General features: G+C 40.2%; 2 protein-coding genes across 4 annotated transcripts; both read left to right on the top strand.

Moving 5' to 3' along the window:
• The first annotated feature begins 11,940 nt into the window (after positions 1-11,940).
• On the top strand, positions 11,941-14,730 carry LOC112180255 (protein PIN-LIKES 3). 3 transcript variants are annotated; one of them, XM_024318776.2, is made up of 10 exons: positions 11,941-12,192; positions 12,311-12,390; positions 12,487-12,611; positions 12,696-12,817; positions 12,912-13,064; positions 13,377-13,499; positions 13,612-13,712; positions 13,951-14,003; positions 14,090-14,275; positions 14,421-14,730. In XM_024318776.2, the coding sequence occupies exons 1-10, from the start codon at positions 12,058-12,060 to the stop codon at positions 14,552-14,554; spliced, it is 1,212 nt and encodes a 403-aa protein (XP_024174544.1). In that variant the 5' UTR covers positions 11,941-12,057; the 3' UTR covers positions 14,555-14,730. The 3 variants fall into 3 exon arrangements, with proteins under 3 accessions (XP_024174544.1, XP_024174541.1, XP_024174543.1); XM_024318773.2 differs by having other exon boundaries at positions 12,912-13,022; positions 13,407-13,499; XM_024318775.2 differs by lacking the exon at positions 11,941-12,192 and having other exon boundaries at positions 12,311-12,377; positions 12,912-13,022; positions 13,407-13,499.
• Positions 14,731-15,250: 520 nt separating this feature from the next.
• On the top strand, positions 15,251-15,763 carry LOC112177826 (50S ribosomal protein L7/L12). The gene has a single exon (XM_024316074.2). It carries the CDS (start codon positions 15,293-15,295, stop codon positions 15,761-15,763), a length of 471 nt encoding a protein of 156 aa, XP_024171842.1. The 5' UTR covers positions 15,251-15,292.
• Positions 15,764-16,751: the final 988 nt, after the last annotated feature.

Consider the following 16,751-nt stretch of genomic DNA (forward strand, 5'->3'; position numbering starts at 1 on the left):
CTCCGCTCCGCCGATCAAACACCCTGCTCCGCTGGCCTAACCTTTCTCCGCTCACTGGAGCTTCCTCCACTAGGTCAATCCTCCGCTGAGCTCCAGGTCTGTCGAGCTTCCTCCACTAAATCCGCCGCACTTCGCTCCTCCGCTGAGCTCGCACTCCACCAAGCTCCAGGTAAGTGCCAAGCTCGTCACCACCAACGCACAACACCGAAGCATGGTGTGCCCTGGACGCTGCCCCTTCTCCTTGGCTCAGTACTCTGCCAGGATCCTCCACCGAACTGGAAATCTACAGCGGAGGACTTCACTTCGCAGCGGAGCCCCAATCTGCAGTGAAGGACTTCACGTCGTAGCAGAGCTGCAATAAACCCATGCAGTTCGCCTGGGCATCTAGAGGACAAACTCCCAACTGGAAATCTACAGCGGTGTTTCCAGTTCTAGCGGCACACCCTCCATGCAGAGAGCTAAGTTTCTCTCACCCTACTGATATGAAACTGCAGCTCTTACAATTTAAACAGAACATATGCATGTGTGCACGTATGCATGCTTCACAGTTCACACGTATGCTACTTTAACATGTAACTCAAAGCACTTGCATGTGTGCAGCTCACCGTGGCATACATGGCTACATACACAGTTGACAGCTCACACATATATGTTTAGTACACTACGACCACTGGACATTAATTTAATTATGGGCTGCTTTGTGGTGCATGTGCATATACCTTCATATATGCTTCCCTTTGGCAAACTAGTGTCATAATTGCACGTGACTAGTCCAAGTCTCATGACTGTGCTTGTCTTGTATAGCACCATAATTGCAAGTGATAGTATGAGCTATATATATACTTGCGATCCAAATTGGTTAGCAGAACGTGCCCACATATGAATTAACCGTGGGGGCTAATTATATGAACTACCATGCATGTATACCATGCTCACCCTTAATCTACTCAACATAATAATTGCACATCAACAATAACAACGACTTTTGGTCCAAACCCAATGTCTTCATTGTGGTTCATTGTTTATATTTGGAATCAATATGACTATAAGGGCTCCGGCGCTTATTAATGCACACCATCAAATATGTCATTCGTTATCATTACCACTACTTTGTTTATACACTTTGCTCAAAATTTTATCAAAGTACATATGCAAAAACACATGCAAATTATTGGTGTCGATTTTACAAATCCGCATACTAATCATCTATTTTGTTTCAAGGAAATTCAACTATTTCTATTGAGCATTCAACCTCAACTACGAGTTGACGTACATTATCGGAGTACTTTATCCCCCACAAGCAATGAACCTCAAATCGACACAAGATAAGTCACTACATCTTATCTTTTACGCTCTTTCAAATTGAGCTAATGCCATGCCAATCACATACTTTTACTACTTCTAAAGCATGCTTATAGAATATCACACTTGATATGCATTTACATGCTTCTATGACCCTTAAGCATGCCTACAAAATGTTATTAGCAACTTTACTACAAGAACATGCTATACACATATGCCATGCTAGCTATGCCATGCTTCTTATATCGATCTCAAACGATCTCTAAGCATGCCTACAAAAATATAAAATATTATTAGCATCCACATTACAAATATATGCTAGACACATATGCCATGCTCCTATGTAATTGCAACCCAATTAAATACACATGGGACATAAACAAAATATTATTACTTGCTCTATGTGTTTATCATTTTTCATACAGATACAAACTTTACGAGTCTATGTTCTACGACCAACCGCCAGGCGGTAAGGCAACGCCTCATAATGACAATGACCGCTACGCGGCATTGCAGTCAAGTTTCTCTTTCGAGAAAACAGCTAGGGACTAGTTAACACAGCCCACGGCAGCCATTGATCCGGCAGTTAACCCCGACGCTTGGGTATCTAAGATTGGGCTCGCTACCCAACACCCTCTGCTCCGCGCAGCTCCCCTCATCAAACAATTTTCCGACCATCCGGAGGTCTATAGCCAGGAGTGGGGGACTCCTCGCAGGGCCTAGCAGGGGCCCACCTGAAAAGGGCAAAAGCGTTCGCTCCAACAATTCTAGATGGACGACGCACTCGCACTAATTATGCTTGATATACGGCACAAAGCTACGCTTTGGTATCAACCCGCAAGGACACCCTCCTTGACTGGGGACTTCGGGACTTGTACATACAGCCCAGCATAATTAGCAACGGTCACGCTCATGCCTCAGGGCATCACCTTCGAGCTACCCGTTAATGCCTTCCCGGCAACCCTTGAGCTTCCGCTCACGAGCTTTCCGCTCATGCCTTCCCGGCACCCACGAGCTTCCCGCTCATGCCTTCGCGGCACCCCGAGCTTCCGCTCATGCCTTCCCGGCACCCACGAGCTTCCCGCTCATGCCTTCACGGCACCCCGAGCTTCCGCTCATGCCTTCCCGGCAACCCTTGAGCTTCCGCTCACGAGCTTTACGCTCATGCCTTCCCGGCACCCACGAGCTTCCCGCTCATGCCTTCGCGGCACCCCGAGCTTCCGCTCATGCCTTCCCGGCAACCCTTGAGCTTCCGCTCACGAGCTTTACGCTCATGCCTTCCCGGCACCCACGAGCTTCCTGCTCATGCCTTCGCGGCACCCACGAGCTTCCCGCTCATGCCTTCCCGGCAACCCAGAGCTTCCCGCTCATGCCTTCCCGGCAACCCACGAGCTTCCCGCTCATGCCTTCCCGACAACCCACGAGCTTCCCGCTCATGCCTTCCCGGCAACCCAGAGCTTCCCGCTCATGCCTTCCCGGCAACCCACGAGCTTCCGCTCATGCCTTCCCGGCACCCCCAAGCTTCCGCTCATGCCTTCCCGGCAACCCCGAGTGTTTCGCTCATGCCTGCCCGGCAATCCTCAAACTTTACACTCATGTCTACTCGACACACCACACGTTAATGGAACATTGAATTCTTCTACCATTTGTCGCTTGTGACAAATCGAATTCTTTTCACGTTCCATTAATACGAGCGACAACCAAACAAACACAAACGTTCAAGCATTCAACACTCACGAATTACAAACGCTCATACAACTTACATTTATGCAATCCATATGCTCACACGACCATACGCGCTCTCGAGTTTGTACGTCATAAGCGATCGTACTTGGCGCCATTCGGGTGTATACATCAGCATGTATCATGCACCCCGTACGTTCGTATATGCCAACGCATATAATTGCAACTCACATTTGTTGCCCAATGCAACGCGAATCCTACATATGCCTGTTTTTTGTCTTTGTTTTGCAGGTTCACGAGTCCCTTCTTGCTTACGGAGTTCGGGGACTTGTAGGGGCTCCGTGCCACCCGGTTACTTATGCTTGATGACATCGTGGTTATAACTCCCCAACCAAGAAGCTCCTCTTACTTGGGGACTTCGGGGACTTGTACATACCTCCAACAATATGGAGTATTTACTACATCATCAAGCATAAGTAACACCCTCTTTGAGACACCCACGAGCCATGGTGAGGCCCAACCGAGACATGCATCTTGTTGCCCTATGTTCAAGCTACGCTACGGTATCCGGAAGTCGCAAATCCGTCGCCGGGAAGCCACCTTCCCGGCCTTGCCAACATGCCCTCACAAATAGGCTCTCTAGACTAGAATAGTTATGGTTGCTTGTCCCACATAGAAAACAATGTAAAGGAGAAGCATTCCTTCACCTATAAAAGGAATGCCTCCTCCCACTTAAACACCATTCATTCCATCCAATCCCATTACATCTCTTGTAATCTTGTTAGGCCGCAAGGCTCGACACACTAGTATAAGCTTTCAAGTGGACGTAGTCTCCCGCTAAGACGGGAGGTGAACCACTATACATCTTGTGTCAATATCTCTATCTCTCTCTTTACGTTAATTAGATCCCCAACGGATCCAACCGTTAACAATCATTGATCTTCATTAAATCCATCTCATGTGAATATTTAGGATTATGGTTATGTCCAAGAGACATCATTAGGGGATGCCTCAATATTAGAACCAATTCCTGAAAATATAGAGATCTCTACAAACTACACTAGTGTACATGAGGACGTGAGATTATTGAGACCAATGACATCGAACCTTACTCCATTAAAGAATGTCAACGTAGAGAAAATTGGCTTGAATGGAAATATGCGATCCAGGTTGAAATTGATTCACTAACAAAGAGGAAGGATTTCAAGCTTGAGATGCCAACACCTCCTAATATAAAACTGTTAACATAAATAGGTCTTCATTAGAAAGCGCGATGAGAAAAAAAAGATTATAGACTTGCCTCATGGTGCAAGTCTTCTCATAACGCCTTGGAATCGAAAACGAGAAGATATATCCTCTCGTAATGGATGTCATTGCACTCCACTACTTTGTCAGATAACTGAACATGTAGCTCACGAATATGGTCATTATGTATCTTTATGGGGATCTAGATACAAAAATATATATGAAGGTCCTTGATGGACTTCATTTATCCAAATCAAATGGCTCTAGACCACGGAGCGCTTTTGCAATGAGGATTCAATGCTCACTAAATGACTACTTGATTAGGAAGGGATATGATGAATTATGCCCATGCGTTTCCATGACAAGTTCCGGATTTGAACTTATCACGATTTATGTTGATGAACATAATTGGAATCTTTGATGAGTTAAGGGAAACCGCTGAACACCTGAAATCCGAGTTTGAGATAAAGGACCTTGGGAGAACATGGTTTTATCTAGATTTAGAACTTGTATACCGTGTCAATGGATGCTTAGATATTTTGATAAAGTCAAGAGACACTCCCATGGTCGTTCGTAGCCTTGACCCTAAGAGTGATCCGTTTCGTCCCAGGGATGATGACGAAGACATACTAATAGTAAGAGTGCTTCCCTGAGTACAATAGGCGCATTATTGTACTTAGCACAAAATAAGACCGGACACCTCAATTGTTATGAACTTGTTAGCTAGATGTATACCCTCGCCAACACGACACCATTGGACTGGTGAAAAGGCAATCTTTCTATGCTTAAAGGATACGATAGATACAGGCTTGTTCTATCCCTACAGAGAGAAAAGAAGGCCGAAAGGATGGAATTAGACTCCATTGGCCTGAAGGCCATCGTCAACACCTCAAGCTGCCAGCTAAAGATCAGGGAGCACGCCACCGCCATTGCCAGCTAAAGATCAGGGAGCAAGCCACCGCCGCTACCGCCATATTAGGTGGCCGGCGTCCTCCCTCCCTTCGTCACAATGATGGTGACGTTTTGATGAGTTTTGCTGATGCAGGGTGTCTGTGTGACCCGCTTAAATGTCATTCCCAAACTGGTTATGTTTTTACCATAGAAGCACCGCGATATCTTGGAGGTCTACAAAGTAGACCATTAGACCATTGTCGCTACTTCTTTGAATCATGCAGAGATTATTGCTCTACATGAAGCAGTCCATGAATGCATATGGTTAAGGTCCATAGTTGCACACATTCGAAGAACTTGTGGTTTGAAGTCTACCATAGATGAACCTACGTGCATTTATGAGGATAATGCAGCTTACATTGAACAAATGAAGCAAGTTTTCAACATAGGTGACAACACCAAGCATACTTCGCCTAAGTTATTTTATAAATCAGCAATAACAAACACTTCTCTTTTCTTCTTCTTTTTTTTAAAGAGGATCAAAGGATTTCACTCCTACTCCCATGGTGACTCGAACCCATGACCTCGATCTTAGGTAGTGGGTGCTCTAACCACTGAGCTAACACCACTGAGCAATAACAAACACTTCTAAAGATTGAAGTGAATCAAATTCGATCAGAGGATAATGTAGCGTACTTATTCACTAAGGCGTTACCTAAATCCACCTTTAAGAAACATGTGAAGAGCATCGGATTCAGAAAGTTATCTGAACTCCCATGATTGTAGTAATCAGGGTGAGAAGTCGACATCAAGGGGAGGTATGATGTCTACATATTCGATCTCGAAGAGTGAAGGACGTGTTGTACTCTTTTTCTCCTCCTCAAGGTTGTTTTTTTCCCCACAGGATTTTTATTACTCGAACAAAGTTTTTAACGAGGCAACGATTGAAGTGTCATCACCAAGTTTGAGCGGCACAAGGGAGAGTGTTGAAGAATATTGACATTTGGTGTGCCTTGTCAAATTAGGTTTAGTTCTATAATTGTAATAGTAGAGATTTCCTACTCTTAGTTAGAATATGAATCCTTGTACTTGAAGATTATGTACTTTGTAATCCCTATATATAGGGCTCCTATTATCAATGAATATACACAATTCTCTCTACAATCTCTCTTGAATCCTTTATTCTTAAGCAGGAGAGATTTTATTGAGCTTGTTGAATTGGGACTCCTGTGTTTTCATGTTAAATAGGGAGTTCTGTTAGATTCTGCAATGCATGCAGCTAACCATTTAAAGGTTAGCATAGCATCCTTTCTAAATATTGCCGTCACCTAATTGTTTTCATTCACCACCCTTTACTAAAGTTTTTGCAGCCAAGAACTTTTAGAAAAGCTTATCGGATAAATATGGGCAGAAAAATAGATTTTGTGGTTGTTTATGTTAAAAAAGAAGAAGTAAAATAACATGAATTACTTGTATGTCATGTTTATTTAAATTGAATGAAGATAATTCATTCTTATCTGTAATACAAATAGCTATACAACAAGAAAGATGCTATACAAATAGCTTTTCCTGCAGCTACTATGCTACATTCATTAACAGCCTGTGTCTTCTGTACAAAATGCTTCCATAAACTTTGGGATAATTAAAAGGAATTCCCCTCCCTATGAGTTTGTTAAATTAAATTTTGATGGCTCTGTTTTCAATAGCAGTTAAGCTGCTGCTAGTTTTATTATTAGAAATGATCGAGGGATTATGGTTATTCCTTATGCTAAGAATTTAGGCTTGTCTAATGTGCTATGTGCTGAAAACTTTACTCTATAAGCTGATCTGCAAGATGTTGCTTTGCATGGTCTTTCAAGAATTAAAGTTAAAGGAGACTCAAAAATTCTTATTGATTGTATCAACAACAAAATCCACACACATCTTGGCGGATCAGTACTCTAGTGCATGATATAAAATTCTTAGCCAGTCAGTTTCAAAGTATTGAATTCAATCATATCTGGAGGGAAGCCAATTTCGTTGCAGATGTTTTGGCTAATCTTGGCCATCAGATTGGAGTTGGTAGCTGGAGTAATAATCTACCCCCTAATGTCCTCAATGCCTTTCATTTCAATGTTCTCAATTTAGGTTGTTGTCGAGGTTTTGTCTTGTAATTTTATTTCCATCATAAAAAAAATGGAATGAAGTCGTGAGACAAAATTTTGAATGGATGAGAGAATTTAGTTGTTTTTGATGTGAAATCCGATTCTAAATAAAGGGGAGGTAATATATTGCAATCATTTCCCTTTTGAGTGGGAGTGTTCCTCTTGAGACGCATCATTTTCTTGTGGGGTGATGTTGATTATCACTTGAGGGTGAATGATTACTAGACAAATGAATGGTGGAGGTGCTCGAGTCTCAACTCTCAACTATAAAGTGCGTAGTCCAGTGCGTTTTACTTTAGTTTTCTTTCTTTGTTTTCCTCATATAGAATATGGAATTATAAAATAGATGAACAAATAGAGCAATAACTCTTGACTAATACGTGTCTTTATAGGATTGTTGATTTCATAAACCCCTCTGAGCTTGGCATTTTGCCTTGAAAGGGAATGTGGTAGCATGAAGGCTACGCCACATTGTATTGAAATATTACTTGTTTATTATTAAGTATTAACCACCTCAGTTATATTTGAAGGGGTAAAATAATGAGACAATTTAAATGATCGAAATACCATTGTTTCCACATCGCTCGCTTTTCTCGGTCATATTATTATATTTCTATTATATAAAGTATGAAATAAATATAAGACCCTGAAAAAAATGACTTTTCCAAATAATGTATAAAATCTAGTATTACTTCATGCTAAACTAGTTATTTTAAAGGGAAGAATATATTAATAATCAGGGTCAAAGCATTATGTTTCTTTTTATTAATCTATTCATTAATCGAAGTCAATAGATCTTAATGAATATAAAATATTATGGCTACACAAACAGTTGAGGGTAGTTCAGATCTGGCCATTCCGCTCACTATTTTTTGTGAAAGATTTTTTGTAAAAGAAAGCAAGTAGAATTTCATTCCCAACGACAATCCCTCTTTCAATTGGAACTTATCCTTTTAATTGATTGGTTCCGATTACTTTCCGATTTTTCATTATTCCAATTAAATTGATTAGAAATCAGTTTTGGGAATACCATATAATTGTAGAGTTCTCATAAGAAGTAATAACAAGAATATTTCTAGTGGAAAGAAATTAATGATACTTCTTTATCTTTTGAGTTGTTCTGCCGGATTGGTTGCTCAAGACCTTTAGCCACCGATAAAACACCCCTTTTATATATAGAAAATTACATAGTAGCACATGACAAAAGATGTAAATACAGAAAACTCACTTTAAAAAAAAATTATACAAATAAGGACATGAGTCCAGGACTAAAAGCCAAATGATGCAAGTCAATTTTAATGAAAAATGACCAAAATGCTTAGTTTGATTAAATATTTATGTGTATGCCACTGACCCAATACTAACACCCTAAAATGAAAACCCTAAAACAGATAAGCATCAAGATAGCTCGACCCATTCTCGAGACCCAGCGACCCGGAAGAAGACCCGACCGAAATTACATTTTCGGCGACCAAATGACGGCAAACCACCATCAATTATCCAGACGAGCCCGGCCTTGGCTGTAGCCTTTACAGAATCGTGCTTCAATTCGGGCTTTGCATTACCAAAGGAGGTAATCAGTAATCCAAATTTGAAATTGAAGATTCTTTGGTTTTTTGTATTATGAGATTGTGTGGTTTTTTATTTGGATTTTGGGGTTATAGATTTCACGACGGATGGGAAGTGGTGATACATAGTGTTGTGGGTGGTGGCGAATCAGACCTCAATGAAGGTGGATTGGGAGAGCTTGAAGGAGTGGCTTCTCTCCGCGTGTCCATCTTCGTGTTTCTATAAGGTTTATCTCAATATTTCAATATAGTTGTCCCTCACCATCGTCGGTTTACCTTTTGAAGTTTTGATGCTTTGACTAGAGAGGCTCACTGCATGATGAGGATAGTTGGTGTTTTTGTTTTCTTGGGGTTTTGTTTCATTGGTTTTTGAGTAATGAAGAAAGGTGTTGTTGATTTTTGTGTAGATGTTACTAAAGTGCTGTGTGAGCTTGAGATGCTTATTCAGAGAGTGAAAGTGATGCCAAACCCAGATGGGAGGGTTTTGGACCTGTTCTTCATCACTGATTGCTTGTAAGTTTTTGTATACAAGGATTGATCCTTCTGAAATTGGTGTTTTGGTGTTATTGTTTATTATCACTTGATTCATTTTGTTGTTCTCTGTGTATGAATTTGCATAATCAGGAACTCTTGTCATTAGTACAAGTATAATTTGTGGTTGGGTAGTTTTCAGGATTGTTAGTAAGTCTTAATACATTGAATTTAGATGGTGGATTGTGTTGGAGCTAGTCACTTATTCCCATTAGCATGATACAATGAATTAGGTTGGCAAATAAGCAGAAGAGTTGTCTAATCATGTTTTACTTTTGATCATCCCCTTGTCGCTTTCTTGGAAATTCCTGATTATGCATGTTGCTTAGTGTATAGTTGATATGGATTGACATTTTTTTTGTTCACATGTTAAATTTTGGGACAAATTATGTCAACTAGAATTGTATTCCTAGTAAGGATTTATTGCCCCGTCTTTCACTTCAGTGACTGACAAAAGACTAGTTTTTGAAATTACGCAAGCATGATGCAATAAAATAGTATCGTTCCTAACTATTGGTTATACATCAGAACAGTTTCTAATACCCCGATAACATATAATTTCATAGATTTGCTACACACGAAAAAGAGGAGAGATGACATATGTGACCATTTGATGGCTGCCCTAGGCTGTTACGAGTGCAGTAGCAGAACATGAGTACTAGGACAGTAGCAGGATTAGGCGATGGCGACTGCAGTAGCAGGATTGGACGAGTGTAGTAGCAGGATTGGACGAGTGTAGTAGCAGGATTGGACGAGTGTAGTAGCAGGATTGGACAAGTATGAGTGCAGTAGCAGGATTAGGCGATGACGAGTGTAGTAGCAGAACACGAGTAGCAGAACTGGATGAGTATGAGTGCAGTAGCAGGATTGAAATAGTACAGTAGCAGGATTTGGCGATGACGAGTGCAATAGCAGAACTGGATGAGTATGAGTGCAGTAGCAGGATTATGTGATGACGAGTGCAGTAGCATAATACGAGTACAAATTAGTAGCAAGCAGCATGATTTGAACGAAAAAGAGTTTGGATTAAAGAAATGAAGGTTAGAATTGTAAATGTCTTATTAACACATGGCAACAAAGTAACATAAAAAGATTATTCTCAGAAAAAAAAAAAAAAAAAAAAAAAAAAAAAAAAGGTAATGTAAAGGGATTAGAAGTCAAAAAAAGTAGTTAAGGGTAAAAAAGTAAATTAACTCATGAGCAAATTATCTTTATTTGTAAGATTTAGTCCTCATATGTTTAATTCAATCTTTAAAGGATGTATTTGTTAAGTCATCTTTTGTCAATAACTTATATGTAATTTATTATTTTATATACCTGTCTTAGATTCAAATAATTATTAACCATATTATTATATTTTTATTATGTAGCTAAATATACATTAATAGATGTCAACTTGTAAGGATGTATTTGTAGCAAATACATTCAGATAACATATTCTACCTCCTCTCTTTTGTGTATAAATATTCACGTTGATAAATTATATTACATAAGTGGACAAAGTAATTAACTATTACAATGTCCAAAAACTCAAGGGACTAAACTAGCTTGTGAGTCGAGAGACCCTACGTACAAAAAAAAGCACCCAAAAACTCTCTCTCGAGGGAGAGAACACTAAGCTTGCGGCGGCAAAGGCAGCTCCAGCCCTCGTCTGGTGGCTCTCCGGCATCACCTTGATGTCTTGGTGATGTTGCCGGACGGGCGACACATGGTGTAGCCCTCTGGGATCTTTGCTTATGGTTTTAACAGGGAGCTGGCCTATTTGGATTGAGACAGCTTGGGGCTGGAGGTTTCGTGCTTACCGATTTCAGATCGACGAAGGCGACTAGGTTTTGTTCGTTCCTGACGGCGGCGGTTGGGTTTCGATCAGGACGACTGCAGCTGAGTTTCGCTCCAGACGGCAATGAGTGTGCGACCTATACCGAGTTGGGGTTGAGTTTCAATCTGTGGTGTGGTTCGTTCCTCTCTTCTGGGTTGGATGCTAGCTCGGAGACGGTGGCGGCAAGGCAAAGTCCCGGCGGCAATCTGCAGGCTTGCGTGGAGCTTGAAGGCTTGGGGCTGTGGATAGCAGATGGGCTAGGTTTCGTTGTTGGGCCGTGGCAGGATGTCCTTTAGGGATGGGCCTTCACTTTGTCATTTGGGCCAAGTGTTTGGACCTAGGGCTATAGTTTGTTAGTAGTGTTGCTTTCATTAACCCTTTTCTAGGGACTATGCTTGTTAGGTTTTCTTTCGAGCACTAATGAGTATAGTTTTACTCGGTCTATTACTACGTCCTAGTCTATCGCAGTAATAGGCTTGCTTTCATAAGTGAGCACTAGATGTATAATGAGTGGTCTAGTACTGTGTACCGTGTGTTACCTCCACAATCTCTTGTCTATCTTTGAATGGTAGGGGAGGGGTATATAATGGCCATTCTGGCTTGAGTTTTAAGTAATGCAATCATTGATGGATTGATTCAAAAAGCTATTATATTATATTTTTAAATACCATATTAAATATAGTTTGGAACTACCGTACTAAATGTACATAAATATAACTGTATTTGGGGGGGGGGGGGGTTGGTTGTTCTTGTAGTCCTCAAATTTCTGAAAAGTTCATATATTTATACGCGAAGGAGAGGAAGTAGGAAGTAGGAGGTTGAAGCCCATTTTGGTTTCTGAGTGAGAGGGGTGCAGAGCTTGTAAGTTTCAGCAATGGCGCTTCTGCAGCTCTTCATCACCGCCTCGATTCCGGTCTTGAAAGTCCTCTTGATCACTGCACTTGGCTCCTATCTTGCACTTGAGCGCGTTAATATTCTGGGGGAAGAAACCAGGAAGAACTTGAACACCGTAACCCTTTTTTTTTTTTTTTGGTTCCTTAAAAAAGACTTATACTTTTGGTAATGGGATTATGTAGATTTACCCTGGTTAATTTTAGACATAGTACAATTGTTGTGTTTGTGAACAGGTTGTATTTTATGTATTCAGTCCAGCTCTGGTGGTAACTAACGTTGCCCAGACCATTACATATGACGGTATGATTAAACTGTGAGTTCAAATCCTTTGTTTAGTTAATCTCAAAACTTTCAGTGATTAGTGTTTTAAGTATGGTGCATATGACTGTGTATTTAATTATTCATAAAGGTGGTTTATGCCTGTGAACATCCTAATCACCTTCATTGTTGGTTCTGTACTTGGATGGATACTCATCCAATTAGCAAGACCACCTCCACATCTCCGAGGCCTCATTTTGGGATGCTGTGCGGCTGGTAATTTTAAATTTGCTTTCAGATTTCGGAATATTAATTCGTACCAATGATTTCTGAAGTTAATACCTGACTTGATATGAATAGGAAATTTGGGGAACTTGCTCCTCATCATAATCCCAGCAGTCTGTAAAGAAAAGGGAAGCCCATTTGGAGCTCCTGATGTCTGTCACACTTATGGAATGGCTTATGCATCACTTTCAATGGCAGTAAGTAGTACACTTCTTCTTCGTCATCTTCTTCGATCTCAATAGTATTATGTATCGATGTTTCTTTATCTGGTTTGTGTCTTTTGTTCTTCAGACAGGAGCCATTTATATTTGGTCCTATGTGTATAACATTGTGAGGATATCTTCAAAGAGGAGTACCCAAGATTCCCCCCAGTCTTTGAAGGAACCCTCCGAATCAAACCAAGTAAGTTGCACTGAGCCTCTGCTTTCTTCCAAGGAATATGGGATAGTGGCGGACAATCCCGATCATTGTGCACTGCCCTGTACTATATGTCAACAAGACTCAAAGCTTCTAAACTTGATTATTAATTTGCATTATTTAATGCTCTCTGATTGTGTTTATGTACTTCAAACCATTTCAGATCTGTTCAATAATGAACAAATTGTTTTGTTGCCAAACAGTCTTGCATGTTATGTTACAAGACTATCAATCTAAACTACTAATCGATCAGCTGATAAAATTTGGATGTAGAGTTCATATTGATAGTCTGATAACATAACGTGCTTATGGCAATGTGATATTTACCTTATTTCTGACTCAGCATATTACTGTCGTTTGTCGTGGCAGATAGAACCTCAGATTAAATCCAAGAACTGTTTAGTGAGAATGTTTCAAATTCTAAATCTGAAAACGATATTTGCCCCTTCAACTATTGGAGCGGTATGACCTTTCAGCACTGCCTTTTGCTGCGTTTCAAATACGTTTTTGTTGCTCAATGAGCACTAATTTGGTGACAAATTGACTCACTTGTGCTTTTTTTTCTGTGGTAAAGATTGTTGGGTTTGCAATCGGAGTCATCCCTCAGATTCGTAAACTAATGATAGGAGATGGTGCTCCTCTAAGGGTGATCCATGGCACTACTAACTTGTTGGGGTATATAACTTATACAGAAACTGTACCAACTCTATGATTTATTTCTGAAATTGGGCAGCTTAAATAGCTCCTAACTTCTATAACTTAATTCCAGCTTCTATTGTCCTGCATTCAAATGAGATTACTTCTCATTTTAGTATATGACTTTACTGAAGTCCATTCACATCAATAAGAACCTACAACTATTGTTTTTATTACTACTTGGTTCATTCTGTAACTTCTCTGTTTATGATTGCAGAGATGGAGCTATCCCCGCTCTCACTTTGATAATTGGAGGAAACCTCCTTAAAGGTATACAATGCCAAATACTAAGTCTACATTTCCTAGATTCATGCGTAAGGTAATTGAGTTTAACTTTGTTTACATTATTCTTTCAGGTTTGAGAGGGTCAGGAATACAGAAATCTATTGTTGTTGGGATCATAATCGTTCGTTACGTGTTCCTGCCTCTTACAGGCATATTGATCATTAAAGGGGCGCTAAAATTTGGCCTGGTGCACTCTGATCCATTGTATCTTTTTGTTCTCCTTATTCAGTATACACTCCCACCTGCAATGAACATAGGTAAACCTAATTAATTCACTTGCAAGATTTCTCTAACTTTAGCAACTTTTTGTTGCTATGTGCAACTGCTGTTATTCCAAGTGCCAGCCTCAGACACACCTTGCTAAATCGTCTCCTTACAACACTTATCCTAATGTAATGGCAGGAACGATCACCCAATTGTTCGGAGCCGGAGAGAACGAATGTTCAGTAATCCTGCTGTGGACTTATGTATTTGCAACAGCGTCACTTACTTTATGGTCTGCCTTCTTCATGTGGTTTGGGCCCAGGCAAGTGTGAAACAGCTACAAAGCATCTCATTCAAGCAAAATCTAAATCATTCATCTCAGTTCTGATAGAGATTCGTTACAAAAAGACAATATTTTCCTAATTTGTAAGCAACACAGGGACAACTATAAGTGTTGTAATTAGGTTCTGAATCAAATGCAAAGTAGCAATACGCCTTTACAGATCAATCCTAAGATAGATTTAACACAACTGCAAATAGGCTCTGAGGAAAGCAAAGAAAGTTCACTACCGAACATCTGTTAGCTAGCAATTCGAGAATCCTCCAAAATTCCACACGTAGTGATTCTGTCATATGCTTCATTTTTCTTATCAGAGACCGGCCTTGTTCAAATCGTCAGAGTAAGGGTGTCCCATAGCCTTCTCTGCTGAAATGCGTTTTCCAGGCTCATATTGCAACCTTTCCTGTACATGTAATCAATTCGAGCAACAACCTTTGCTCAATATAATAATGAATATGATTTGTACGTAGAAGCGACTTGCATGTTGTAGTGATATCTTGAATACCTATGTATATATGGGAGATAGGTAATGAACGTCAATATACGTATACCGTTGCTATACTTGAGCGGTTGAGCCTCTGTCATGATGTTTCGACATGGAAACTGAACTACCTGACTTTCAGGAAATGTAATGATTGTCTTGTAGTCCAGCTAGGTAATGAATTTCTGTCGCACAAAACCCCAACCCTTTTATCTTTCCAGAACGTCCTTCACCACAAATGTTCCCTGCATGTCCCAATCCAGACCTGCCTCGTGCAGTCTTTCTCGCACCCTCTACACAGCCACTGCAGCAAGTGAGCCTCGATCCAAGAATCTTGAGCGCATTACTGACAACCTCTTGGACCTCACAAAGATTGAGAGGCATGACTACTCCATCCTCTTCAAACTTAAAATGGGCCTCAACAGATATGGTCCAGCTGTCTCAGGAATAGGCCCTTCATCTTCCGAATCTGGGTCTGCCTCCACAGGCTCCAAGGTGGTGGTGAAGACCGCATTTGATATAAAGCTTGAGAAGTTTGACGGAGCGGCAAAGATCAAAATCATAAAGGAGGTTAGGACTTTCATTGATTTGGGACTAAAGGACGCTAAAGACTTGGTGGAAAAGGCTCCAGTTTTGCTAAAGATGGGTGTCACCAGAGAGGAGGCAGGCCTCATTGTTGACAGGCTGAAGGAGTTGGGTGCTACTGTGGTATTGGAATGAAGGGAATTGTCTTCCATTTGTTTTGCTTCATGTAGAAATGTGATCGATGTGTTCAATTATAAAGGGCTAAAGTCTGTTTAGTCCATGTATTATGCCTCTCTTACCTTTCAGTCCCTGACATTCCAATTTAATCTGAAAAGTCTCTGAGGTCTCAATTTCTGTCTAATAGGTCATTTCCGCGGGAAATTAGGAATTGGTCTTGGGTGAAATGTCCAATATACTCCTCGGTTATTTTTTTTTTCTTTTTTTTCTTTTTTATTTTTTTTTCCTTTTTTTCTCTTTCCTTTTTAATTTCTTTTTTTCTTTTTCTTTTTTCTTTTTTCTTTTTCCTTTTTTTTTGCCTTTTTCCATTTTAATTTTTTCTTTTTTCTTTTTTCTTTTTAATTTCTTTTTTTTCATTTTTTCTTTTTCCTTTTTAATTTCTTTTTTCCTTTTTTTCATTTTTCCTTTTTAATTTCTTTTTTTTTTCCTTTTTAATTTTTTTTTCTTTTTTCTTTTTCATTTCTTTTTTGCTTTTTAATTTCTTTTTTTCCTTTTTAAGTTCTTTTTTCTTTTTCGTTTTGCCTACTTTCTACTTCCTCAACCCACCAATCTCATTCCGATCAAACTCCACAACTCATCTATTTCTCAATCAGCTCGAAAATTCGCCGCTAAACCACTCCCCTCTTGTTTTCACAGCCTACTTCTCTCTCTCCCACTCAAATCCCACTTTGTCTCTCCACATCAAGCCTCAATTTGGAAACTTTTCACTGAAAATTACCATTTTTTAACTTTTCACTGAAAACTACCATTTTTTCAAACTCTGAGGTTTTTGGGTCTTGCTCAAAATGGTGATTTGGTTGAAATGGTGGTTTTTGATGGCCAAATTGACAAAAACCAGAAGTGAAGAAGAAGAATAGTGATGGAAAAGAAAAATGGCCGTTGGCGTGGAGAACAAGAATTGGGGTTTCGGGTTGATCTGGATTGGTTCGCCGACGTGGCGCTACTG

This window comes from Rosa chinensis, chromosome 7 (genome assembly GCF_002994745.2).
Source record: "Rosa chinensis cultivar Old Blush chromosome 7, RchiOBHm-V2, whole genome shotgun sequence".
In the NCBI taxonomy this organism is placed as follows: Eukaryota; Viridiplantae; Streptophyta; class Magnoliopsida; order Rosales; family Rosaceae; genus Rosa; species Rosa chinensis.